At 35.4% G+C, this 27,811-nt stretch overlaps 1 protein-coding gene across 1 annotated transcript in view; it reads right to left on the reverse strand.

Annotated features, from left to right (window-relative positions):
- Positions 1-356: 356 nt before the first annotated feature.
- SH3BGRL (SH3 domain binding glutamate rich protein like) overlaps positions 357-27,811 on the reverse strand; it is a 103,423-nt gene continuing 75,968 nt past the window's right edge. The window contains exons 2-4 of the mRNA XM_082715998.1: positions 11,719-11,904; positions 7,142-7,222; positions 357-820 (exon numbers count right to left, since the gene is read on the reverse strand). Of these exons, the coding sequence (XP_082572124.1) occupies positions 788-820; positions 7,142-7,222; positions 11,719-11,904 (300 nt within the window). The 3' untranslated portion in view covers positions 357-787. The remainder of the gene's footprint in view (positions 821-7,141; positions 7,223-11,718; positions 11,905-27,811) is intronic.

A 27,811-nucleotide genomic window follows, 5' to 3' on the forward strand; every position in this document is an offset into this window, starting at 1 on the left:
GAAAACCTGTGGTTTACTACATACAGTTTCAATTACAAAATAATAGGCATGTTATAGTTACCATAAGAAATTACAATGTCTAACATATCATAAATATTACCTGCAGGTACCTTTCAATCACAAAAACTTCACATCAAAAGGTACATATTTGGGGCGCCTGGGTGGCTCAGTGGGTTAAGCCTCTGCCTTCGGCTCAGGTCATGATCCCAGGGACCTGGGATCAAGCCCTGCATTGGGCTCTCTGCTCAGCAGGGAGCCTGCTTCCCCCTCTCTCTCTCTGCCAGCCTCTCTGCCTACTTGTGATCTCTGTCTGTCAAATAAAAATTAAAACAAAACAAAACAAAACAAAACAAAAGTGACTGTACCATAAAAAAATGTACATATTTTTATTAACTAAAATTAATGAGGCAATTTGGGGACAAGAGATGGATTCTTTCTTTCACTCTGTATTTTAAATTCCTCAACATAAAGCTACAGAAATACTTAAGCTGCAATAATAATACCACAAACAAAGGACAGGTCTTCGCTTTTTAAAGTAACCGAAGTACATAAAATGCCTTGGAAGATAACAATACTGTTCCATGACATCTAATATTTTTATGCACACCTGCCATTAGCCTCATCACAATATTCATATTTTAGTTATGTATTCGTTATGATTGTTTGCATGTGAAAAAACCAACTAATCTATTATCTCAACATTAAGCTGATTTCTCTTGAAGCCAAGATGATTTTAAAAGCAATAGAGACTCCTTTTTCAGGATGCTTAAGGCAGAATGTTTAAGGTTCATGCTTGCTGCTTTGCCTGAGCTTCTGCTTCCTGAAATGAAAAACAAACAAAACAGATATATTTAAGAAGGGACATTTATGTACATTGTGGATAAATTATATTAACTTAATTTATTAAGAATATTCAAAAGCTGGGGTGCCTGGGTGGCTCAGTCTGTTGAGCATCTGACTCGGCTTCTGCTCAGGTCATGGCCTCAGGGTCCTGGGATCTAGCGAGTCCTCTGGCTGGCTCTGCTCTCAGTGGAAAGTCTGTTTCTTTCCCTCCACCCCTTCATGTGTCCTCTTTCTCTCTCTCTCTCAAACTTAAATAGATTTTTTAAAACAGAATATATTTTTTGAGGTTAGATTAGATTATATATTTCAGTGAGTTGCCTTGTTCACATAATAAAAAAAAATAGGAATCATCTTTTCATGACAGAGGATATACATATATCACCCACCACCAGGGTCACCTATCAAAACAGAATATTCAAAAACAAAAACAAAAATGGCTTCTGGAGAAGACTGCCTTGCCTAAAAATTCTTAGTAGAAAAACTGTAAAGGGTGCCTGGGTGGCTCAGTTGTCTGCCTTTGGCTCAGGTCATGGTCCCACGGTCCTGGGATCCAGCCCTGCATCAGGCTCCCTGCCCAATGGGGACTCTGGTTCTCTCTCTCCCTCTCCCTCTGTGTGTATGCTCTCTCTCTAGATCTCTCTCAAATAAATAAAAATCTTTAAAAAAGGAAAAACCATAAAGTAGAAATTTCTGCTTAGAAGCAGCTATAATAGAAGACTGCCTAGTCATTACTAATTGTTTGAAATAATTCCATAAAGGCAAGTGATTTACAAGTATAGTTCATATATTATTTGGAAGTAGATGATTTCTTTTCTGTATGATTTTTCACCAAAACTGGCTGTTCCACAACATTGTCACCTAAGGTTTACAGTAAATTGTTTTGTTTAATTAAGGTTGAAATTACTTGGAAATTGATCTTCTTGATTCTTTCAAAAAATATGCTATTTGTTAAAATATTGTTGCTTTTAAATTTTACAACTGTAGGCAGGAGAAGAGGTCAAGTTGTTATTCTTCTCCTCTGGGCAATGAGTATCTCCAGCATAGGAACTCTGACCTATTGATGTGCTCCGGCACCTACCATAGTACTTGACACAAAATACATTGCAGGAAAAGTTTGTGGAACTAAAGATGGGTGGTAAAAGTGACTTTGGTGAAAGTTACTTCAGAGTTAGGTTGTAAAAATCGTGTATACTAGACAATACCATAATAAACATGTGCCTTAAGTTGAATACTTGATAGTCTTAGGAGGAGTGGGGACAGTTGAATACTCCAAAATGGGCATCTGATACTATGCCCAGAAAAAGGGGAAAAAGAAAAAAAATATGCTAGATTTTTATGAAACAAAAAATGGAGAAATGAAAGAAGGATACTAGAGAAGACACTGTACTAACTCACCTTCCAATACCCTTCCAAAAAAAAAAAAAAAAAAAAAAGCAGCCCTGAGCTCTTTTAAAACATCAAACTCAGTGTTTGGCGGTCAAGATGAATATATCTTAGACCCACATTATACATTTTGTTTCATTTTATGAAATTAAATTCCAAGAATTTCCTTGCACAGAGAATGAATTTTACACCAAGATCCCTCAAAATCCTAACACATATAGTTGGGGAAGTAGTTATATGTAAATATGTTCTAATGTGATGTCCTTTTTCTTTTACACATCCAATGCCCCTGAGTAACTAGTATTTTGGAAACAGCCTAATTCCCTAAAATCACATCCTATCAATCTTTGGTGTAATTTGTCATAAATACTTTAGTTCTCAGTTATCCATTTTAATGGAAGAAATTATTAGCACAAACATCCAAAACAAAAAGACAATTCAAAGTTCTTTATGGTTTATCTTTTTAATACATCATCTTTAAATTATTTCATTTTCTTTTTTTTAAAGATTTTTAAAAATTTATTATTTGACAGAGAGAGATCACAAGTAGGCAGAGAGAGAGGAGGAAGCAGGCTCCCTGCTGGGCAGAGACCCTGATGCAGGGCTCAATCTCAGGACCCTGGGATCATGACCCGAACTGAAGGCAGAGGTTTTAACCCACTGAGCCACCCAGGCACCCTTATTTAGTTTTCTAATTACATTTTATACACCATTTATGTAATTGGGCTGAAATATTTGTTACTACACAGATGTGCCAATATTTATAGTTCATGGATTATGTAACCAACCAGAGAGATTGGAAACAGAGATATGAGGCATCCTCCTCCTCTATTCTTAATATAAACATTATTCTATAAATGCACTGATTTTGAGTCAGATAATCCTGGGTTCAAATTCCAGCTCTGCTACTCAATTATTATGTAACCTTGAACAAATTATTTAAATTATCTGAACATCAATTTCCTCTACTGTAAAATGCCATTGAGGACACCAAGCTCATAAGTATGATATAAGGATAAAACAAGATGTATGTGAAGTGTCTAGCTCAGTGCTTGGCCCATTGCAGACATCCATCCTTCTTTCCTGCTTTTCTCCACTCCACTTCTTGCCTAATAACTAGCACCAACACCACAGCTAAGTGAAATTAATATAGAATTTCTCTTGGAGATGTAGTACAATAGAATGGGCTTAGTGGAAATAGGAATGCTTCAAATCTCACAGCAGAGGGAGTTTCCATTGCTCCTCCCTAAAGCAGGGTGGTTCAACCAAAGCTAATGAGAACATTTCTCTAATCAGTGTTCTCTACTCCATCAACATACTAGTGAATAACAGTTAATGATTTTTCTCTCAACATGATATCACCAAATTTTTACTTTTTAGTATAAATACAATATTTTCTTTCATATCTGAAAATAATCACCTCCACTATAAAGAAATGCTAGTACTAAGGAATAAACTTTTGTATTAATAAAAAAGAGTAATTTGTAAGTATCAATATGCACTGTTTTAAATGCATCCAATATACAAAAAAATATAAAAACTGTCTTCCACAGAAGGATTTATTTTATGGAAGTATATTTGTCATAAGGTACTTTTAAATATCAAGTTCTCCACTGCATTGGTTTTGAATAATTCGGGAGACAAACCATAAGTGACTCTTAATCTCACAAAACAAACTGAGGGTTGCTGGGGGGAGGGGGTTTGGGAGAAGGGAGTGGGATTATGGACATTGGGGAGGGTATGTGCTTTGGTGAGTGCTGTGAAGTGTGTAAACCTGGTGATTCACAGACCTGTACCCCTGGGGATAAAAATATATGTTTATAAAAAAAAAAAAAAAAAAAGAAAGAAAAAAAAAAAAAAAAGACAATGTATGTTAATTATTTGGAAAATGAAGAAAGGAGAAAAATAGTCACATTTAGCTATGGTTAAGTTCAGTCTCCTAACATAATTAGAATATTAATTATACAGTAAAAACAGCTATGTACTGTATTATAGTGTATCTTTACACAAACCCCTTATTTATTTATTAATTATTTTTATTAGCATATAATGTATTATTTGCCGCAGGGGTACAGGTCTGTGAATCGTCAGGCTTACACACTTCATAGCACTCATTATATCACATACCCTGTCCAATGTCCATAACCCAACCACCCTCTCCATACCCCTCCACCCCGCCCCCAGCAACCCTCAGTTTGTTTTGTGAGATTAAGAGTCTCTTATGGTTTGTCTCCCTCCCGATCCCATTTTGTTTCATTTTTTCCTTCCCTACCCCCCAAACCCCTAACTCTGCCTCTCAAATTCCTCTTATCAGGGAGATCATATGATAATTGTCTTTCTCTGATTGACTTATTTCGCTCAGCTCTAGTACCATCCATGTTGCTGCAAATGGCAAGATTTCACTTCTTTTAATGGCTGCATAATATTCCATTGTATATATATACCACATCTTCTTTATCCACTCATCTGTTGATGGACATCTAGGTTCTTTCCACAGCTTGGCTATTGTGGACATTGCTGCTATAAACATTCAGGTGCACGTGCCCCTTCAGATCACTACCTTTATATCTTTAGGGTAAATACCCAGTAGTGCAATTGCTGGGTTATACAGTAACTCTATTTTCAACTTGTTATAAACTAATTTAAATTTTTTTTATTTCTTTAAATATTTTAAATGATTTTATTTATGTATGTATGTAGAGAGAGAGAGAGAAAGAGAGAAAGAGAGCACAAGCAGGCAGAGGGAGAGGGAGAAGCAGGATCTCTGCTGAGCAAGGAGCCCAATGTGGGGCTTGATCCCAGGACCCTGAGATCATGACCTGAGCTGAAGGTAGTTGCGTAACTGACTGAGCCACCCAGGCATGCCTACAAACACATTTTTTACTGAAAGCACTAGTTCATTCAGTAAACAAACTGTTTTTGTTGACCCTATATTTGGATGTTTAACTTTGTTTTCAAAGTTTCAAGACTATATAATGGGTTGGCCTATCTCTAATATCTAATTTCCCCCATTTTTTTCACAATTTATACAACTGCCAATTTTCTTTTTTTTATATTTTATTTTATATATTTTTTATAAACATATAATGTATTTTTATCCCCAGGGGTACAGGTCTGTGAATCGCCAGGTTTACACACTTCACAGCACTCACCATAGCACATACCCTCCCCAATGTTCATAACCCCACCTCCCTCTTCTAAGCCCCCTCCCCCCAGCAACCCACAGTTTGTTTTGTGAGATTAAGAGTCACTTATGGTTTGTTCAACTTCCAATTTTCTTAAGACATAGATAAAATCACATCTTAAAAATGCAGAGATAAACTTATCATTGTCTTCCCCCATTTCCTGCCATGGCTTTTGTATACCTAGAGCATAAAGCTGAAAGTACCTAACACAGCATTTATAATTTAGTCAAACTTACCTAGCCAATCTCACATCCTCTATTTAATATGCCCTATTCTGGAGATGAACTGCACTACACTCTGCTTCCTGAACATACCATCATTTGAAGCTACATCCCAATGCAGTGGTTCCTATTGCTGCCTCTGTGAAAGACATCTTTGTGTCATTTCAGTATTTTTGAATCCTAACAGCTCAACTATCATTTCCTCTGTGAAACTTTCCCCAAATTCCTTAGTAATAATTTATTATTATTTCCTCTGGTCACCTACATTTTATTCAGGGTATACAGAATTTACCATAATATGTGTTTGATTATAATTATTTGCAGACATTTTTGTTGTAGAATTATTGTATACTTTTCCTTCATTAGGTTAAATACACTTTGAAGGTAGTGACTATGCTTCATTCTCTGTATTCGTTCCACTATTAATGTCAAGTTAGTGCTTGGCAGTCAATACTTGCTGAAAGAGTAAGTAAATGAATTACTCATAATTTTAATTGAAGGAGAGGGAGTAATGAGCCACAGAAAATAGATTATCTCTCCTTTCATACTTCCTCTTATCTGTACTGATATCAATGATTTAAATTGGATTTTCCTAACTTGATTAAAACAAAAATATTTTACTTAACATTTCTTACAACTCAAATTATACAAAGCCTAAAATAAGACATTTTATCCATGGGAAAAGAAATTTCATCAAGGAAACAGAATTTCACAGTGACTCAAAAAACAATGCTAGTAAATGTTCTCTGCTGAAAACATGAGCAATAACAGACTCTGAAAATTGAAGAAGTTGGAGTTCAAAGAATCTGTTTAACATAAAATTAGTTGCTAAGAACAAAACATAAAGTGATAGAACAGGGACATACGTTCTGGTTAAGCCAGCCTGTATAGAATAGACCTATGGTGAAAGGCAAAGAAATATTTAATGACCATAGCTTTAAGACATTTCATTAAATAGATAATCTAATTTTTTTATTCTTTTCTTTATATGGTCTCCCCTGGAAACATTACCACTTGAAAAATTAATTTGTTGTTGGCAGGGAGAAAGCCCCAAATTTAGCCAGCAATTTAGTGACCAATTTTGAAACTCAAATGCTTTTAATTAAAGCATTTGCTTTCACACAAAGACAATAGATGCTGCCAAGAAGAGAACTATAAACTAAGATCAGTTCTGCTGATACAAAACCATGCATGACAGCTGAAATAATGGAGTCTTTAAAATTGGTAGTCACTTATGAATGGGTCAATGATAAATTTGTTGCTTTGGATAACCCAATGAGGAAATCACTCCACCTACCTCCTACTCCTATACTTTACATATTTGATTATGCACATCTGTTTGCCATACCTGGGATTAAGTGCATGCAGAGAAGGAATATTTCCTTTCAGCCATGTTACACTGCCTCTAGTTTAACCTGAGTACTTAATAAAGGTAGAACTCTCACTGACTAAAAAACCCAGCAGCAATAAAATGGCTTATAAAGTAGGGAGAAAAAAAAAGAAGCATACCTTTGAACCAGGTGGGGCTGTCAATCCTAAAAAGGCATACACTGCATTATTTTCTCTGGCTTCAAAGAAGGCATCATAGTCCTTAATGAAAAGAAGGCAAGAAGAGTTAGCAATAAACAACCAGCAAGGTAAATAAAAGAATAAATTTATTCAAAATGAACTCATTGGTCAACCTTTTGGGTGGGGCATACAGACTACCTAACTTCCAAAATGCTAGAATTTTAGAAAGAGAAGTGAAAACGCAAGGCATATTAGATCCCATTTAACGCGGGTTAGAATAAGTGCTGTTCTGCTGGGCAGAAACTGCAAAATGGCTTATTCCATATCATATAGCATTCAAATCTGTCTGAGGACAAGTAGCTTTCTCCACAGCCCAAAGCAACCATAATTTACCAGTAAAAGGTTGGTTATTTTTGGTAGGGGGGTGTTGTTCCTGTTTTGCATTATTTCCCTTTCGTTATTGATTAAGGTAGAGATATCCTCAGAACCTACAGTATACCAGATATTAGCTAGGCCATGAGAGTAATAAAGCTATGCTGTCTTTGGAGGAAAGGAATGAGATTTTCATGAAATATGACCAGAAGAGCAAACAAACCAGTAAGATGTTTCAGTTCAGGGATCCAAGAAAAAAACCCACATGACTGAATTTGGTTGGGCTTCCACTGTCATCCTCTAAGTCACCAAGCATGCTTTAGAAATAACACAAAGAATTGCCTAAATTTAACTATAAAATGTAATCAATAGCAAGTCTACTTATAAAACACAGCCATTGCCTCTAGCTGGCCTTACTTTGTTTAATTTAAAACACATAGAATTAAGATTGACATTTTGGCTAATTTATTGGAGGTAAAAAGCATTCATAATTTGCTGGTTTCTCTAGAGATTCCCTCACCAATAAATAATCAATTACAGGGTCACGTCCTGGCACTTGGAGGATCTGGAGATATAAAGTTTAGATAGATGCAGGATTTCTGGTACTTGGAGGATTTCTCAAGCCACTGATGACCCTAAATTGGAACCTCACATCAGTATCTCTCTTATTTAGGGATTATTTTTAAAAAGTCAGAATTGTTCAGAGCTACTTGAATCTCCCTAAGGATTGATTCAAAGCATCTTACTGTGTTCCCTCCATGTTGGCAAAGGAATAAACCCTAAACAGCAGACATTTATGAACAGCCTCCTATGAGTTTACTCTTCAAAAAGTGAAACTAATTGAATCTTGACAATAATTTCATACCGAGACACATGAGACTTATAAACTACTCAAAGTAAACAGACAATATACATCATTTCTACACTCAACCACTTGAAAAGAACCTCAAAATGCTAGTTGTAAGAGTTCAACATTCACAGAAGAGGTATTTCTTACCGCTTGTTCAAAGTAACAGAAATAACCCATGCCAGTCTTTAAATTCATGTGAAAGAAAGTAGGTTTCAGCTATACTGAAATCTGATCATAAAGTGCTAATCTAGTTGTCTGTTTCAAGTGTTTTGGGATCAATGTATATTATCATTTTTTGGCCCTGGACTTAGGTTTGTAACTCTGAGAGAAAAGAACATGATCCATTTCTCAATTAAGCCAGATTAATTAATTTATTCTGCAAATATGTACTGAGAACCTATTACATAGCAATCATTTTTGGTGCTAAGAATACAAGATAAACAAAACATGAAGATCTTCATATCTATACATGGCTCAATCCTACGGAATTCAAATTTAAAATATTTACAAGGAGTATACAAAACCAATTGTGACATCATCTGCTTCTTCTATAGGAATTCACGTGAGGAAAAAATAAAAGATATTTTGTTTACACCTCTGGGATTTCAATAAGATTAATACATAATGTATTCTACTATATATTGGTATCATATTAGTTACTAATCATGAAAAAATGCTCCAGTTCTCCATATACATATCAGAAGCTTTTTCAGAACCAAGATTATCCTTATAAATGTTTTACCTACTATAACAGAGCTTCATCTATGTTGTAGATTGGTTATTTCCAGTCTATAAATAATAACCTAAGCCAGAGTTCAGTGGTAGGAAGTAATCCACCACCCTACACCCTGGGACATCTGGCAAAGTCTGGAGATACTTTTGGTTTTTCACAACTGTGAGGGTGTTACTGGTGCTCATAGATGGAAGCCAAGATGCTGCTAAATGTCCTACAATGCACAGGGTAGCCCCCAACAACAAGAATTATCCAACCCAATATGTCAGTTGTGCCAAGGTTGAGAGACCTTGAGATGTTTTAAACAAGGGAATTTGATGTGAAGAATTTATTTACCAAGGAACTGATGAAAGACAAATGGGAAATAGCAAGGCAACCACCAAGATTAGCAATAGCAAGAAGATGTTACCACAGTTATAGGGCTAAAGGAAGAATTGCAGAAGATGATCTTACAGAAACCAGGAGCTGGGATACCTGGTACCACAAAGGAGACACAGCCACTGCCATGGCCACCTCCAGAAGCAGGAAGGAAGTGAATACCTTGGCTTTTCCTCTCTTCTGTCCTCCATTCTTCCAACCAATTCTGTTAATTGGCCAAACCTAATAGGTTGCCAGTCAGCAATAGAGACTGGGAAATATAATTTACTGAGATCAGTATCCCCCACCATAATACAGAATGTAGGAAGAAAATAATGAAAATGAAATCTTTGTATAAATAGGAAAATGACATATACAGTAATATAACAGAAAAAGTAAGCTTGAGAATAAAACAGATTTAGCTAGTCAGTTAACCTTCTAGGCCTCAATTTTTTCATCCATAATACAGGAATAACAACACCTACCTCATGGGATTAGTATGGGAACTAACTAATAAAATACACATAAAGTATGTAGTATAATAACTGACACATCATACGCTTTCTATGATGGTTATTATATACCCTTCTCTCTAAGAGTCTGTATAGAGAAAAATCTTAATTTTTATTGTTATTAAACTCTTAGCTTAGTGCTTGATACACAGCAGGCATTCTATAAAAATTGGATTCTTCTTCCATTAACAAATATTTATTTGGTTGAGTCTCATCTCCTGCCCCTTCCTTTCCAGCTCCCTATTTCTCAGGGATACCTGATTTGTGTAATACACTCCGTTTCCTTACAGTGTGGCTTCTGAAGGAGAAATAAACCAGGTCAATGGGGTTTTTTGAAATGTTACCCTTATAACCTAAAATGTGTTTGGTTTTAACGCCAAATGAATTAAAATATCTACTTCAAAAAAAAAAAAGTTAAGAATATATGCTGACTTATATTGGACTGGATGGCCTCTGAGGCCTCTTCCAGCTCCCGGGATACAGCATTTACAAAAATTTCAATTATAGAGGCATTGAGGTTTCACTATCTAAATGAATAGCCTAATTGCCTTTTTCTTATCTGCAGAGTACATCATTACACGTTGGTACTGTTAGTAACAACAGATGAAATCTTCAGGACCCTCCTCAGAACTAAAAAAAAATTCAATTCACAGAGAAAATATTTTGTGTCAGTAAAATTCTCATTTTTGCCATGTTCCCTCCCTTTAATTTTCAGAATTGGCACACAAAGAAAGATCCCCACCAAAGGAATCCTTTTACTTCCATGGAAACCTATAAACTAGAATATTTGGATTGCTGGCTATAATACATTTATTCTCCAGTCATGCTAATTCTGAGGACATAACAATGCAAACAGTTCTTTACTGGAAATTCCTGTAAGCCTTACAAATGCTTTCTGTATTCTCTCACCACATAGCTATGGATTCATAACCACACTCCAATTGTTTGAGGTGTGTGTGACTTTTCCAAACCTCACTTCCAACCAGCTCCTTAAGAGAAAAAATATATATATATTTATACTTGTACTTGCCATGGAACCCAGAAAGGCCATAAGCTGCTAAATATAAAGTGTTAAATGTTAAATATACATTAACAGAAGATTAAAGGAAACTACTCTATGGCTTAAATAAAGACTAAAGATGGCATACTTGAAAGCACCAGTCACAAAGCAAAAGCCTATTTTTGTTTCCCTTGTTTCTCAATGAGTTTAACTACCTAACATAACATTTTCTAAAACTTCATTAATAATACCAAAATAAAAGTATTACTGGCTTCAAGTAGGAAGTAAGATATTACTCTTTTTAAGTTATTTTTAATCCAAATAAGCAGCTGACTTCTCAGAAGCTTGTTCATGGACATAACAGAAACAACACCATTGCTCTAGATAGAAATAAGATGAGGAAATGGAAAGGCAGATTGCCTGGCTGGCTTAGTTCATAAAGCATGCAACTTTTGATCTTGGGGTTATGAATTCAATCCACAGGTTGGTTGTAGACATGGCTTAAAAATAAAATCGTAAAAAAAAGAAATGGAAAGGTAACTATATATTCAAGGTCTGTATTTATGCATTTACAGGACATTTTGGGGGGAATGACTCCATTTGCTTCCTAGTAGAAATAACCCAGCTGCCTAGGATGGATGAAGAGATGAACAGGAGAAATGGCTCTATGCAAAATTGGAGGTGGGGTGAAAGGGATAGGATGGATTTAAGGTGATCCATTTGATAAAACAAGAGTTTAAATTGGTTACTTACCCCACGGTACTGGCTTTCATTGAAAATCTGAGGTGGCAGAGGGTATCCTGTGGCTGGTCGATTGTTTTCAGGTACATTTTCTCTCATCCACTTCCGATTCTCTTCATTGGCTGCAATGTCTTTTTCTTCAAATCCTATTTTGTTAGCTTCTAAAAAACCAAGCACGTCTTGCTGTTTCTTCTTAATCTATAACCCAAAGGACAAAGAACCTATGTTGAACATACAGATTTTGTTTTTATTTTTCATTTTTTTTATTATGTTATCATCTATGTCCTTGCAAATGTCAAGGAATTTTTGTTTTTTGTTTTTTTAATAGCTGAGTAATGTTCATTTATTTATAGAATCACACTTTTATCCATTTATCTAACTGCACACTTGGGCTGCTTTCATAATTTGGCTATTGTATATAATGGTATAATAAACATGGGGTGCATGTATCCTTTTGAATGAGTGTTTTTTTGAATTCGTGTATTTTTGAAGTAAATACTCAGTAGTGCAATTACTGGATCATAAGGTAGTTCTATTTATAAAATTTTGAGGAAACTCCACACTATTTTCTGCAGGGGGTGCACATATTTGCATTCCTACCAATGCTACAAGAGTTTCCTTTCCTCCATATCCTTACCAACACTCGTTTCTTGTTTAGACAATCTGATAGGTATAAAATGATATCTCGATGTGTTTTTAAATTGCATTTTTCAGAGTTTCTGAGTGAGTTGGTTAAAACTGCTTTTAGCTTTGTTCATGATCTCGGGGTCTGGGATCAAGCCCATCTGGCTCCCTGCATAGCAGGGAGTCTGCTTCTCCCTCTCCCTCTACTCCTTCCCCCTACTCATACACTCTTCTCTCTCTTTCTGTGTCACTCTCTCTCTCTCTCTCTCTCAAATAAATAAAATATTTTAAAAAATAAAATAAATTGTACTTTTCTGATGATAAGTAATGTGCAGCATTTTCTCATGTGTCTATTGGCCATCTATATATCTTTTATTTCAATTTTTAATTAATATATAGTTAAATATATATAAATATATTAGTTAATATATAGTGTAATATTGGTTTCAGGAGTAGAATTCATTGATTCATCACTTAACATATAACACCCAGTATTTATTATAACAAGCGCCATCCTTAATACCCATCATTCATTTAGCCCATACCCTACCCACCTCCCTTCACCAACCCTCAGTTTGTTCTCTGTCCTTTAGAGTCTTTTATGGTTTGCTTCCCTCTCTTCTTTCCCCCTTTCCATATATCCATCTATTTTGTTTCCTAAGTTTCAGATATGAGTGAAATCATAATTGTCTTTTTCTGACTGACTTATTTTCTTAACCTTGTACTAGATTGATTCAGCTGAATCATTGCAAATGGCAGGATCTAATTCCTTTTGATGGCTGAGTAATATTCCATTATATATATATATATATATATACATACACACACACACACACCACATCTTCATTATCCATTCATCAGTTAATGGACGCTAGAGCTTTCTCCATATTTCAGCTATTATTGAGAATGCTGATATAAACATCAGGTGCATGTACCCCTTGAAATATGTACTTTTGTATCCTTTGGTTAACCACCTAGTAGTACAATTGCTGGGTCATAGCGTACTTTTATTTTTATTTTTATTTTATTTTTAACTTTTTGAGAAACTTTCATAAAGTTTACAAAATAGCTGCACCAGTTTGCATTCCACCGGGAGTGAAAAGAGGGTCCCCCTTTCGCTGCATCCTTGCTAAAATATGTTGCTTCCTGGACTGTTTATTTTAGTCATTCTGACACGGGTGACATGGTATCTCATTGTGGTTTTGATTTATATTTCTCTGATGATGAGTGATGTTGAGCATCATGTCATGTATCTCTTTGCCATCTGGATGTTTTCATTGGAAAAATGACTATTCATGTCTTCTGCCCATTTTTAAAATAGATGATTTGTTTTTTGGATGTTGAACTTATTAAGTTCTTTATAGGTTTTTGGATACTAAGCCTTTATTAGATATGTCACTTGCACATATCTTCTCCCATTTGGTAAGCTGCTTTTAGTTTGTTGATTGTCTCCTTCACCATGTAGAAGCTTTTTATTTTGATGAAGTCCCAAGAGTTAATTTTTGCTTTGTTTCCCTTGCCTCCAGTAACATGTCTAGTAAGAAGTTGCTATGGCCAATGTCAAAGAGGTTACTGTTCTCCTCTAGGATTTTGGTGGCTTCCTATCTCTCATTTGGGTCTACCATTTTTTTTCTTTCAATATTCTATTTAAATTTGATTTAGTTCAGGGGTACCTGGGTGGTACAGTTGATTAAGCATCTGACTCTTGGTTTCGGCTCAGGTCATGATCTCAGAGTCATGAGATCAAGCCCTGCATCAGGCTCCACACTCAGCACAGAGTTGGTTTAAGACTCTATCTCTCCCTTTGTCCCTCCCCACTGTGCACTCTCTCTCTCTCAGCAAAATAAATACTTTTAAAAAATGAATACAAGTTAGTTCACATATAGTGTAGTACTAGTTTCAGGGGCAGAATTTAATGATTGATCAGTTGCATATAACATCCAGCGCTCATTAATTCAAGCACCATACATAATGTGCATTATCCAATTACCCCATCCCCCCACCTATTTCCTCTCCTGCAACCCTCAGTTTGTTCCCCATATTTAAGGGTCTCTTATGCTTTGCCTCCCTATCTTTATTTTCTTTTCTTTTCCTTCCTTCTCCCTATATTTATCCATTTTGTTTCTTAAATTCCACATGAGTGAAATCATATAGTATTTGTCTCTATGACTGACTTATTTCACCTAGCATAATAAACTCTAGTTCCATCCATGCTATTGCAAATAGCAAGATTCCATTCTTTTTGATGGCAGAATAATATTCCATAGTGTGTGTATCACTTCTTTATGCATTGATCAGTTGATGGACATCTCGGCATTTTCCAAGTTCTTGGCTACCACAGATAGTGCTGCTATAAACATTGGGTTGCATGTGCCTCTTTGAATTTTTGTATCCTTTGGATAAGTACATAGTAATGCAATTGATGGGTCATAGGGTAGTTCTATTTTTATTTTATTATTTATTTATTTGTTTATTTTACTTTTTAGGGAACTGTTTCACAGAGTAGCTACCCCAGTTTGCCTTCCCACCAACAGTGTAAGACGGTTCTCCTTTCTCCACATACTTGCCAACATCTGTTTCTTCCTGAGTTGTTAATTTTAGCTATTCTGACTAGTATGAGACAGTATCTCACTGTGGTTTTGATTTGTATTTCTCTGATGATGAGAGAGATCTTAAGCATTTTTTCATGTCTTTTAGCCATTTGTATTTCTTCTTTGGAGAAATATCTGTTTATGTCTTCAGTCCAGTTATTAACTGATTTGTTTTTTTTTTTTTTAATTTTTGGGCTGTTGACTTTGTTAAGTTCTTTATAGATACTACCCTCTGATCTAATATACTGTTTGCAAATATCTTCTCCCATTCCATGTCTTTTAGTTTTTTTTTTGTTGTTGTTGTTTCTTTTCATGTGTGGAAGCTTTTCCATTTTGAATTTATTTTTGTGTCTGGTGTAAGAAAGTGGTACTGTTTCATTCTTCTGCATGTTACTGTCCAGTTTTCCCAACACCATTTGTTGAAGAGACTGCCTTCTTTCCATTGGGTATTCTTTTCTGCTCTGTTGAAGATTAGTTGACCATATAGTTATGGATCCATTTCTTGGTTTTCTACAGTGTTCCATTGGTTTATGTGTCTGTTTTTGTGCTAGTGCCATAATGCCTTGAAGACTACAACTTTGTAATATAGCTTAAAGTTCAGAATAATGGTTCCTCCAGCTTTGCTTTGCTTTGCTTTTCCAGGATTGCTTTGACTATTTGGCATCTTTTGTGGTTCCATACAAATATTAGGATTTTTTTTTTTAGCTCTGTGAGAGATTCTGGTGGTACTCTGATAGGGATAGCATTAAATGTGCAGGTTGCTTTGGGTAAAGCAAATATTTTAACAATATTATCCCAACCCATGAGCATGGAATATTTTTTTCCATTTCTTTGTGTCTTTCTCAATTTCTTTCATAAGTGTTTTATAGTTTTAAGACTACACATCTTTTATCTATCTGGTTAGGTTTATTCCTAGGTATCTTGTTGTTTTGACCCAGTTATAAATGGGATCAATTTCTTTTTCTGCTGCTTCGTTATTGGTGTACAGATGGCAACAGAGATCTGTACTTTGATTTTTTTTTTTAATGTGTAACATTACACAATTCCTGTATCTTTTCTAGAAAGTCTTTGGTAGAACTGTTTGGATTTTCTATAGAGCGTATCATGTCTTCTGCAAAGACTGAAAGTTTGGCTTCATTCTTGCTGATTTGGATGCCTTGTATTTCTTGTCTAATTGCTGAAGCTAAGACTTCTAGTACTATGTTGAATAGTAATGGTGAGAGTAGACATCCCTGTCTTGTTTCTGACCATAGAGGAAAACCTCCCAGTTTTCCCCCATTGGGTATGATATTAGCTGTGGGTCTTTTGCATATGGCCTTTATGATGTTCCATCTATAACGGTTCTTTTGAGGGTTTTTATCAAGAATGGATGTTGTATGTGGCCAAATGGTTTTTCTGCATCTATTGTGATGATCATATATAGTTCTTATCCTTTCTTTTATTAATGTGGCGTATTGCATTGATTGATTTACAAACATTGAACCATCCTTGCAGCCCAGGAATAAATCTGACTTGATTATGATATATGATAAGTAATTCTCTTCATATACAGTTAGATTCCATTTGCTCATATCTTGTTAAGATTTTTTTTTTTTCATTCATGTTCATCAGGGTATTGTTCTGACATTCTCCTTTTTAGTGGGGTCTTTGGGTTTGGAACCAAGGTAATGCTGGCTTCATAGAATGAGTTTGGAAGTTTTCCTCCCATTTCTATTGTTTGGAATATTTTGAGAAGAATAGTTATGAATTCTTTTTTAAATGTCTGGTAGAATTCCCCTGGGAAGCCATCTGACCCTGGACTTTTGTTTGCTGGGAGATTTTTGATTACAGGTTTAATTTCTTTGCTGGTTATGGCTCTGTTCTGATTTTCTATTTCTTCCTGCTTCAGTATTGGTAGTTTTCAGGTTTGTAGGACTGTGTCCATTTCTTTCAGGTTGCCCAGTTTGTTGGCATATAATTTTTCATAATATTCTCCTATAATTGTTTGTATTTATGTGTTTTTTTGTTGTAATCTCTCCCTTTCACTCACAATATTATTTATTTTGGTCCTTTCTATTTTGTTTTTGGTAAGTCTGGCTAAGGGTTTATCAATTTTGTTAACTCTTTCAAAGAATCAACTCTTAGTTCAGTTGATCTGTTCTACTGTTTTTTGTTTGTTTCTATATTGTTTATCTCTGCTCTGATCTTTATTACTTCCCTTCTTTTGACTTTAGGCTTTATTTGCTGTTCCTTTTCTAGATCCTTTTAGTAGGTGTAAGGTTAGGTTTTATCTTTGAAACTTGTTTGCTTCTTGAGGTAGGACTGTAAAGTAATATTCTTCCCTCTTAGTACCACCTTTGCTGTATCCCAACTGATTTGGACTATCATATTTTCATTTTCATTTGCTTCCATTTTTAAAAAATATATATTTTTTAAGTTCCTGGTTAACACATTCATTCTTTAGTAGGATGTTCTTTAATATCAATGTATTTGTGGGTCTTTCCAATTTCTTTCTTTCCCCCCATTTTGGGGTTAACTTCAATTTCCATTGTGTTGTGGTCTTAAAATAAGCATGGTAAGGCCTTACTCTTTTTGTAATGGTTGAGAGCTGATTTCTGGACCCACTATATGATTTATTCTGGAGAATGTTCCATGTGCCATTGAAAAGAATGTGTAATTTCCTGTTTTAGGATGAAATTTTTTGAATATATCTGTTAAGTTCATCTGGTCTAAAATCAATGAGGGAGACAAACCATAAGAGACTCTTAACTATAGGAAACAGACATGTTTGCTGGAGAGGAGGTGGGTGGTTGGATGTGGTAACTGGGTGATGAGCACTAAGGAGGGCAATTGATGTAATGAGCACTGGGTGTTATATCCAACTGATGAATGACAAATCTATTTCTAAAAGTAATAATACACTATATGTTAATTAATTTAATTTAAATAAAAAATAAAGTAAAATTATGAAATAAATAAAAAAGTAAAAAAAAGTTCATCTGGTCTAGTTTGTCATGCGGATCCATTATTTCTTAATGATTCTTTGCTTAGTTGATCTATTGATGTAAGTGGGATGTTAAAGTCTCCCTACTATTACTGCATTATTACAAAGAGTATTTTTATGTTTATTATTAATCAATGTATATTTTGTGTGCTCTCAAGTTGGGGACATATTTACAGTTGTTAAATCATCTAGTTGGATATTCGCCATTATTATGATATAGTTCCCTTCATCTCTAGTTACAGGCTTTGCTTTAAAATCTAGTTTGTCTAGATTTAAGTATGGGTACTTCAGCTTTCTTTTGGCATCCACTAGCATGACTGATCATTCTTCATCCCCTCACTTTCAATTTGCAGGCATCTTTAGGTCTAAAATGAATCTCTTGTGAGCATTATATAGATGGGTCTTTTTTAAAAAATCCATTCTTATACACTCTGACCTTTTTTCTTTTAAAGATTTTATTTGTTTATTTGTCAGAGAGAGAGAGACAGAGTGAGCAAGCACAGGCAGACAGAGTGGCAGAGGGAGAAGCAGGCTCCCTACAGAACAAGGAGCCCAATGTGGGACTTGATCCCAGGATGCTGGGATCATGACCTGAGCTGAAGGCAGCCGCTTAACGAATTGAGCCACCCAGGCGTCCCACACTATGACTTTTGATTGAAACATTTAGTCTACTTATATTCAGAGTGATTATTGATATATATGAATTTAGTGTCATTGCATTATCTGTAAAGTTGGTGTTTCTGTTGATGCTCTCTGTTCCTTTCTAGTATTTGCTGCCTATGGTATTTTTTCACCGTTCATAGAGTCTCCTTCAAAATTTCTTGCAAGGTTGTTTTAGTAGTCATAAACTCCTTTAGTTTTTGTTTTTTTTGGAAACTCTTTATTTTTCCTATTCTGAAGGACAGCCTTGCTGGATAAAGTATTCTTAGTTGCATATTTTTCCCATTCAGCACGCAGAATGTATCATTCCATTCTCTTCTGGCCTGCCAAATTTCTGGGGACAGATATGCTGTTAAATTTATTTGCCTTCCTTGTAGGTTAAGGACTTTTTTCCTTGATGTTTTCAGGGTTCTTTCCTTGTCTGTGTATTTTGTGATTTTGATTATGTTATTTCTTGGTGATGACCATTTTTTATTGAATTTGTTGGGAGTTCTCTATGGTTCTTGGATTTGAGGTCTGTATCCTCTAGACTAGGGAACATTTTAGCTATAATTTGCTAAAACAAACCTTCTGCTCGATTTCTTAGTCGTCTTCTTCTAAGATTCCTATAATATGAATGTCATTATTACACTTTAAGGAGTCACTGAATTCCTTTAGTCTGTATTCCTGATGCAATATCTTTTCTTCTTGTTTTTAGCTTCATTATTTTCCATAATTTTTATCTTCTTTATCACTGATTTGTTCCTTTGCTTCATCTATTCTCATTGTCATTGCATCCATTCTGTTTTGCATTTCAGTTATAGCAGTTCTTTTTGGTTTTTGTTTTTTAATTTCAGCCTGACTAGTCCTTAATTCTTTTATGTCTGTAGAAAGGGATTTTCTAGGTCTTCTATGCTTTTCTCAAGCCCCACTGATTTCCTGATGATTATTGTTTTAAAATCTGATTCAGACTTCTTTTATGTGTATTGATTAAATCCTAGCTGGGACTTTCTCCTGCTCTTTCTTTGGGGCGAATTTTTCATCTTGTCATTTTTTCGGGATCACTGTTTATTCTGTGATTATTGGAAAGATTGTCGTGTTCTTCCTCTTAAGAGTAATGGTTATACTAAGAAGAGGTAAAAATAAATAAATAAATAAATAAATAAATAAATAAATGATTTTAAAAAGGTAAATCCTGGGTCTGCTGTTTTGGTCTGCTTATTAAAAGAAGCTAGATCCTATTTTCCCTAGAGTTGAAGCTTTGCAGCCCTCTATAATCAGTAGACTTGTGTGTGAGGGGTTTGTGAGCATCTTCTGGGGGAAGAGCCTGCTGTTCTGATTCTCAGGTGGACTTGCCCTATTTAGAGAGGCATCTGTGAGACACACGAGGGTGGGGCTTAGTGTAAAGGGACAGCAGCTTCCACTGGGTGGCGCTGTTTTGTACACTGAGGTGGGTCAGTGATGATGGGGGGATGGGAATATGATGTTATCCCACTCTAACTCCTCAGAGTGGGAAAGCAGTGCCCATCACTTTTCAGGAAGCCCTCACAGAAGAGCAAAGAATCACCCCATTTGTGTCCCTGGCTTCATCAGATTCTTGCCTTCTCCCTGCCTACGTCCAATCTGTCTGCCAGGCCACGTGGTACTCCTTCTTTTCATCTCAGGCACACAGGTGGGTTTCAAAACTCCAAATTTTGGAGAACTGCCGGCTACCGACTGGCACTGCTCTGGGGGAGGGCATCGCAGCACTGAGTCTGGTCTCAGTTTGTCCTGGAAATTGGTCACATAACTATGCAGCAGTTTGGAGTTTATGGTAAAGCATAGTCAGAACCCACCACCAAGGTTTGCTGTCCTCAGATGGTCTCTCTGTTCCTTTGTCAGTGAATAGGGCTACATGTTGGTATCTGCTGGATCTTTTGCCCATGGAGAGGCTGTGCTACTTCTCCCAAATGGAGGGGAAAGATTTCTCCCCAGGCAGTCAAGGGGATCCTCAGATGATGTTGCCCACTCCTGGATCTCTGCCCTCCTTCCCCAATGGAGCACTGCCAAGCCTCCTTGGGGCCACCCTGGCAATGGCACAAACCTCCAAATTTTCAGACTTTGCACTCTGCAGCTCATAAAAACTTGCAGTAGCCAGCCCCTCTTATTTCCCAATCAATGGTTTTGGGGAAAAGTTCTTCCTGTGTAATCATGCCTTCAATCTTTGTCTCTCTCCTGCCTCCCACCTACACCCCCCCACCCCGCCCCGCCATCTCCTCTCTCTGTGATCAGGGCTCTCTCCCCTTTGCAAAACCTTCCGTTTTTTTCTCTCCCAAATCAACTCTCTTCAGCTCCTAACTTCCATGATATGGTTGGTTACTTTTCTACCTCCAGCTTTGCAGTATTGCTCTCTCTGTCCCCAGATTGAATTTTTGTGTGTTCAAAATGATTTTATACTCATCTAGCTGTGTTCAAAGGACAGTGCAAGTGCAGGGTCCCCCTACTCTTCCATCATCCTCCATCTATATGTCTTCTTTGGAGAAATGTCTGTTCATGTCTTCTGCCCATGTTTTACTTTGATTATTTGTTTTTGGGGGACTATTGAGTTGCATTAGTTTTTTAAAAATATATTTTAGACACTAACCCTTTATCAGATATGCCATTTGTAAATATCTGCCCCCATTTAGTAGGATGTCTTTTAGTTTTCTTGATTGTTTTCTTTACTGCATAGAAGCCTTTTATTTTGATGTGGTCCCAATAGTCTGTTTTTGCCTTTGTTTCCCTTACCTCAGGATATATATCCAGAAAAATGTTGCTATGTCCAAGGTCAAATACAGTAGCCTGTGCTCTCTTCTAGGATTTTTATGGTTTCAGCTCTCACATTTAGGTATTTTTTTTTAAGATTTTATTTGTCCATTTGACACAGAGAGAGAGAGAGAGAGAGATCACAAGTAGGCAGAGAGGCTGGCAGAGAGAGGGGGAAGCAGGCTCACTGCCTAGCAGAGAGCCCGATGTGGGGCTCGATCCCAGGACCCTGAGATAATGACCTGAGCCGAAGGCAGAGGCTTAACCCACTAAGCCACCCAGGCGTCCCTCACATTTAGGTCTTTAATTCATTTTGAATTTATTATTGTGTGTGGTATAAGAAAGTGGTCCAGTTTCACTATTTTACATGTAGCTGACAAGTTTTCATAACACTGTTGAGGAGACTCTATCCCATGAGATCTTTTTTGCTACTTTGTCAAAAAATAATTCCTGATATAATTGTGGGTTTACTTTTGGATTTTCTATTCTGTTCTACGGATATACATATCTATTTCTATGGTGGTCCCCTACTGTTATGATCACTACACTTTTGTTAACATAACTTGAAGCCCAGAATTGTGATGCCTCCAACTTTGCATTTCTTTTTCAAGATTGCATTGGCTATTCAAGATCTTTTGTGGTTCCATACAAGTTTTGGATAATTTTTTTCTAGCTCTGAGAAAAAGGTTGTTGGCATTTTGATAGGGATTGTATTAAATGTGTAGGTTGCTTTGGGTAGTATAGACATTTTCACAATATTTGGTCTTCTAATCAATGAGCATGGATTGTCTTTCCATTTCCTTGTATCTTCTTCAATTACTTTCACCAATGTTTTATAGTTTTCAGAAAACAGGTTTTTCACCTCTTTGTTTAGATTTATTCCTAGGTATTTTATTGTTTTTGGTGCAATTATAATTGGGATTGATTCCTTAATTTCACTTTCTGCTGTTTTATTATTAGTGTATAGAAATAGAACAGATTTTTGTATGTTGATTTTGTAACTTGTGACTATTGAATTGATTTAGGAAATCTAATATCATTTTGGTGGAGTCTTTAGGGTTTTCTATATATAGTAGGCATCTGAAAAGAGTGAAAGTTTTGCATCTTCCTTGCCAATTTGAATTGGTTTTATTTCTTTTCGTTATCTGTTGTTGCTTGGACTTCCAGTTTTATGTTGAATAAAAGTGGTGAGAGTGGACATCCTTGTCCTGTTCCTGATCTTAGAGGAAGAGTTCTGAGTTTTTCATCATTGAGTATGATGTTCACCGAGGATTTTTCATATAAGGACTTTAGTATGTTGAGGTATGTTCCCTCTAAACCTAGTGTGTTAAGGGCTTTTATCATGAATGCATGTTTTACTTTGACAAATGCTTTTTATGTATCTATTAAAATGATCATATGGATTTCATATTTTCTTTTATTAATGTGTTTTATCACATTGATTGATTTGCGAATATTGTACCACCATTGCATCCTAGGAAAAAATACCCAATTGATTGTGGTGAATAATTTTTTAAATGTGTTGTTGGAATCTGTTAGTATTTCACTCATGTTTTTTGCATCTATGTTCATCAGAGATATTGCCCTGTAGTTTTCTTCCTTCCTTCTTTTCTTTCTTTCTTTCTTTCTCTTCTTTTCTTTCTTTTGGTGTCTTTATCTGGTTTTGATATTAGGGTAATTTTGGCCTCGTAGAAGGCATTTGAAAGTTTTCCTTCCTCTTCTGTTTTTTTTTTTTTTTAATAGTTTGAGAAGAATAGGCACTAACTTTTTAAATATTTGGTAGAATTTGCCTGTTAATCCATCTCGTCCTGGATTTTTGTTTGTCAGGAGTTATTTGATTACTAATTCAATTTCCTTGCTAATAATGAGTCTGTTCAAATTTTCTATTTCTTTCTGCTTCAGTTTTGGTAGTTTATATGTTTCTAGGAATTTATCCATTTCTTCTAGTTTGTGCAGTTAGTTGACTTTTTTAAAATAGTATTCTCTTAAATTTGTTTGTATTTATGTGGTTTGGGTTGTTTTTTCTCCTCTCTCAATTGTGGTTTTGTTTATTTGAGTCCTTTTTCCTTTTTTCTTGGTTACTCTGGCCAGAGGTTTATCAATTTTGTTGTTTTTCTGAAAAAAAAAAAAAACCTTCTGATTTTGTTGATTTTTTCCATTGTTTTATTTTTCATTTTATTTTCTATATCATTTATTTCTGTTCTAATATTTATTATTTCCTCCCATCTGCTGGTTTTAGTATTTTTTAAAGATTTTATTTATTTATTTTTACGAGAGAGAGAGCATGCACAAGTTGGGGGAGGGGCAAAAGGAGAAGTAGAATCGTCATTGAGTAGGAGCTTGATGCAGTATTTGATCCCAGGACATGAGCTGAAGGCAGACGCTTAACTGACTAAGCCACCAAGGCACCCTGGTTTTAGGTTTCGTTTTTTCTCCTTTTTCTAGCTCCTTTAGGTGTAAGGTTAGGTTGTTTGAGATTTTTGTTGCTCCTTGAAGTACACTTTTATTGGTATAAATCTTTGCTGCATCACAATGGTTTGGATTATTATGTTTATGTTTATTTTCATTTTCATTTGTTTCCACATAATTTTTTTAAGATATTATTTATTTGACAGAGAGAGAGAGATCACAAGTAGACAGAGAGGCAGGCAGAGAGAGGGGAAAGCAGACTCCCCACTGAGCAGAGAGCCTGACACAGGGCTCAATCCCAGGACCCTGAGATCATGACCTGAGCCAAAAGCAGAGGCTTAACCCACTGAGTCACCCAGATGCCCCTAATTTTGTTTAATTCTTCTTTAATTTCTGGGTTGACACATTCATTGTTTAATAGCATTTTATTTAACCTCCATGAATTTTTGGTCTTTTCAGATTTTTCCTTGTGATTGATTTCTAGTTTCTTAATTTTGTGGCCGGAAAAGGCACATGGTATCATTTCAATCTTTTTTTTTTTTTTAATTTTTTGAGACCTGATTTATGGCTATTCTATAGTCTATTATTATCTGTATTCTAGAGAATGTTCCATGTGCATTTGAATAGAATGTGTATTCTGCTCTTTTAGAATGCAATGTTCTGAATATATCTGTTAAATCCATCTAGTCCAGTGTGTCATACAAAGCCACTGTTTCCTTGTTGATTTTCTGTTTGGTTGATTTACCCATTTATGTAAATGGGGTGTTAAATTCCCCTACTATATTGTATCACTTTGATTATCTTCTTTCTGTTTGTTATTCACTATTTTATGTATTTGGGTGCTTCTATATTGGGTGCATACATATTTACAATTGTTACATCTTCTTGTTGAATTATCCCCTTTATAGTATCTTTCTTTGTCTCTTGTTACAGTCTTTGTTTTAAAGTCTGTTTGCCCTGGCTTTCTTTTGACATCCATTTGAACTATAGATGTTTCTCCATCATCTCACTTTCAATCTGCAAGTGTCTTTAGGTCTGAAACGAGTCTATTATAGGCAGCATATAGGTGGATCTTCTTTTGTTTTTGATTTTTTTTTTAATTCTCTCATCCTATGTCTTTTGATTGGAGTGTTTATCCCACTTACATTCAAAGTAATCATTGATAGATATGTATTTATTACCATTTTGTTACTTGTTTTGTGGTTGTTTCTATCATTTTCTCTTATCCTTTCTTCTCTTGGTCTCTTTCATTGTTTGATGGTTTTCTTTGGTAATATAATTTGATTCCTTTCTCTTTATACTCTCTGTTCTAATAAGCATCCTAAAACAAACAGAAATGAATCTTTCCTTGACCATGTTACAAGTCAGAGTTACTCTACATTCAATTTTCATTGTTTAGAACATAAATTGGATAAGAATTTATGAGCTAAACATGCCTGTATATGAGGTTTGTACCACTCATGAGCCACTAACATGTGCTGTTAAGGTTATGTTTCATGTGTTTGTGCTACTTCTTTCATAGAAGATTTGAAACCTTATATTCCCACCCTGTGACAATGGAACAAGTATGGTCATGTTTCAATCATATTTTCTGTCCTCAAACTCTTTCTTGTTTTTTTTTCTTTTCCAACACTGATCAAGCATAAAACTGATGAAGCCAATAAGAAAAAAACAAACAAACAAACAGCATTTGTACCTGATGCTTTAACAATATTTGGGGGGGGGGTTATAAATTAATCCATTAAAAAACAAACTTTAGCGGCACCTGGGTGGTTCATTCATTAAGTGTCTGCCTTTAGCTCAGGTCCTGATCCCAGGGTCATGGGATTGAGCCCCACCTCAGGCTCTCAGCTCAGCAGGAAGCCTGCTTCTCCCTTTCCAACTTCCCCTTCTTGTGTTCCCTCCCTGTTCTGTCTCTCTCTGTCAGATAAATAAATAAAATCTTAAAAAAAATACAAAGTCTACATTTGATTTCTGTGTTAGCTCTTTAGATTACCAGATAGAGATAATACACTTATTTTGTCTCCTAATCATCCTAGGAGAGAAAGCTTTAAGATAGTAAAATTAATATTTTTAGTTAGGTTTTTTCACCACTGATTTTTTTTAAACTTTAATTCACACATCTATGGTAATTTGCCCAAACTTAAAACTATTACTTAACATTTCTGAGCTGCAGGGCTCAATCAATAAATTTCTCAATGGAGTCACACTGAAAAGTTACATGGAGCAGAGGCATCAGAAATACAAAATCAATAGGAGCAGTTATCCCAAAAGATATAAAAATGCAAAACAAAAAGAAAAAAAAGAAAAAAAACCAACAAAGCTCTATGGTCAAAACCCCTCCCCTCTGAATTTGTACCCCACATATACATACATGCATACATACATATATGTGCATACATACACAAAGGCTGTATTTTGTCCTTCTAACTTGCTTGTGATTGTGAGTAACCAATTTTCTCTCTCATCACATAACCTCAGGAAAAATAATTCTCTTCTTTAAAGATGCATTACAATCCATAAAAATTTACAAGATACTTTTGATAACAAGAATCCTATTTCCTTATTAGCTAATAAGGTCAAATTTTTACTCTTAAGTATAACGTATAGACTTTTATGAATTTTGAGGAAAATCAATGTAAAAATCAGTAAATAATCAGGAGTATCTAGTAGACTAATGCATTAATGGAAAATTCAATTAAATCAGTGGTTTTAAATCTATTGAAAACAACAGGTGTTCAGTTAATGTGAAGTGTGTCAAGTAATTTGTTAATTATGTGCATATTTACAAATAAGTTTTATATAAAAATGATACATAAATATGGTATTTTCAGGAACTTATCACATTAAAACATATAATTTTTTAAAGATTTATTTACTTTATTTTAAAAAGAAAGAGTGGGTGCAAGTGAAAGCATGAGTGCTGGGAGGGTTATAGGAAGAGAGAGAGAATCTCAAGTAGACTCTCCACTGAGCACAAAGCCAAACATGGAACTCAATCCCAGCACCCTGAGATCATGACCTGAGCTGAAATCAAGAGTCGGACACTTAACCAATGGAGCCAACCAGGCACCCCAACAGATATTTTTAGATAAACAAAGAGTTAATGTTATAGGTCACATGCTAAGCACTACACATGGCACTGAGCAAATGTCATTTTTTCTGTCTGTGTGAAACACAAAAGGCACAGAACATGTAAGATTAATCTTTGAAGTCTTCCCTCCTTATTGAATGCTATGCTAAAAACAATGTATACTGTGCTGAGTTAAGATGGTGGTTAGGCCTAGTATCACTGGGCATTATAGCATATATTAATGTCTTTCAACCATCAGCTGCACACCCAAAATATTTTTCCCATCCACTGGAACTACCTGACAATAACTATACATGCTTCCCAAGTGTTTACATCTCTATAAGGTTGAACAGGATGGGCCATAATAACACTAGGTAGGTTTTGCCTTGTCAAATGTTCAGCTTTGAATCATCAGGATAGGTACATTTCCCCCCTAATTTAATCATATATGTGAGTTTAAATTTATATATAAAATTTATTTCTAACTTCATTAAGTCCTCTAAAATATCTAAAGAAAGATAGCAGATTCCATTCCAAGATTACAATCTAATGGAAAATATTATACAACATGATACTTCAATATGAAGCTAAGACAATCAAATATACAGTGTGGTGAGAGGTGCCAAGTGAATGACAAAGCCAATGAGTGCAAGGACCTCAGAAAAGAGAGCAAGTGCCTACAGCTATTATTGATGTCACTTAGACTAACCTTAATAATATGCTACATCTGTGTCTACTGCATGAAATCTGTAATTTTAGTGAAAAGATACTGTACTTAATAAAGTTTAATAAACTGGCCTGCAGTGAAAACTAAGCACACAAATGTTATAGCATATTGCACTAGAACAATAAACTTGGAAGTTTCTAAATGGATACTTCACAATTTCTATGACTAAACGTTTATCCATAATTAAACTCTACAAATGAATAAACCATTGTGTGGATGTGTATTTTGTCTTTTTTAAAGAGGTTAAAATTTGTGATCCAGTCAACTTTTGCAAA

This window comes from Mustela nivalis (assembly GCF_964662115.1).
Source record: "Mustela nivalis genome assembly, chromosome: X".
Classification (NCBI taxonomy): domain Eukaryota; kingdom Metazoa; phylum Chordata; class Mammalia; order Carnivora; family Mustelidae; genus Mustela; species Mustela nivalis.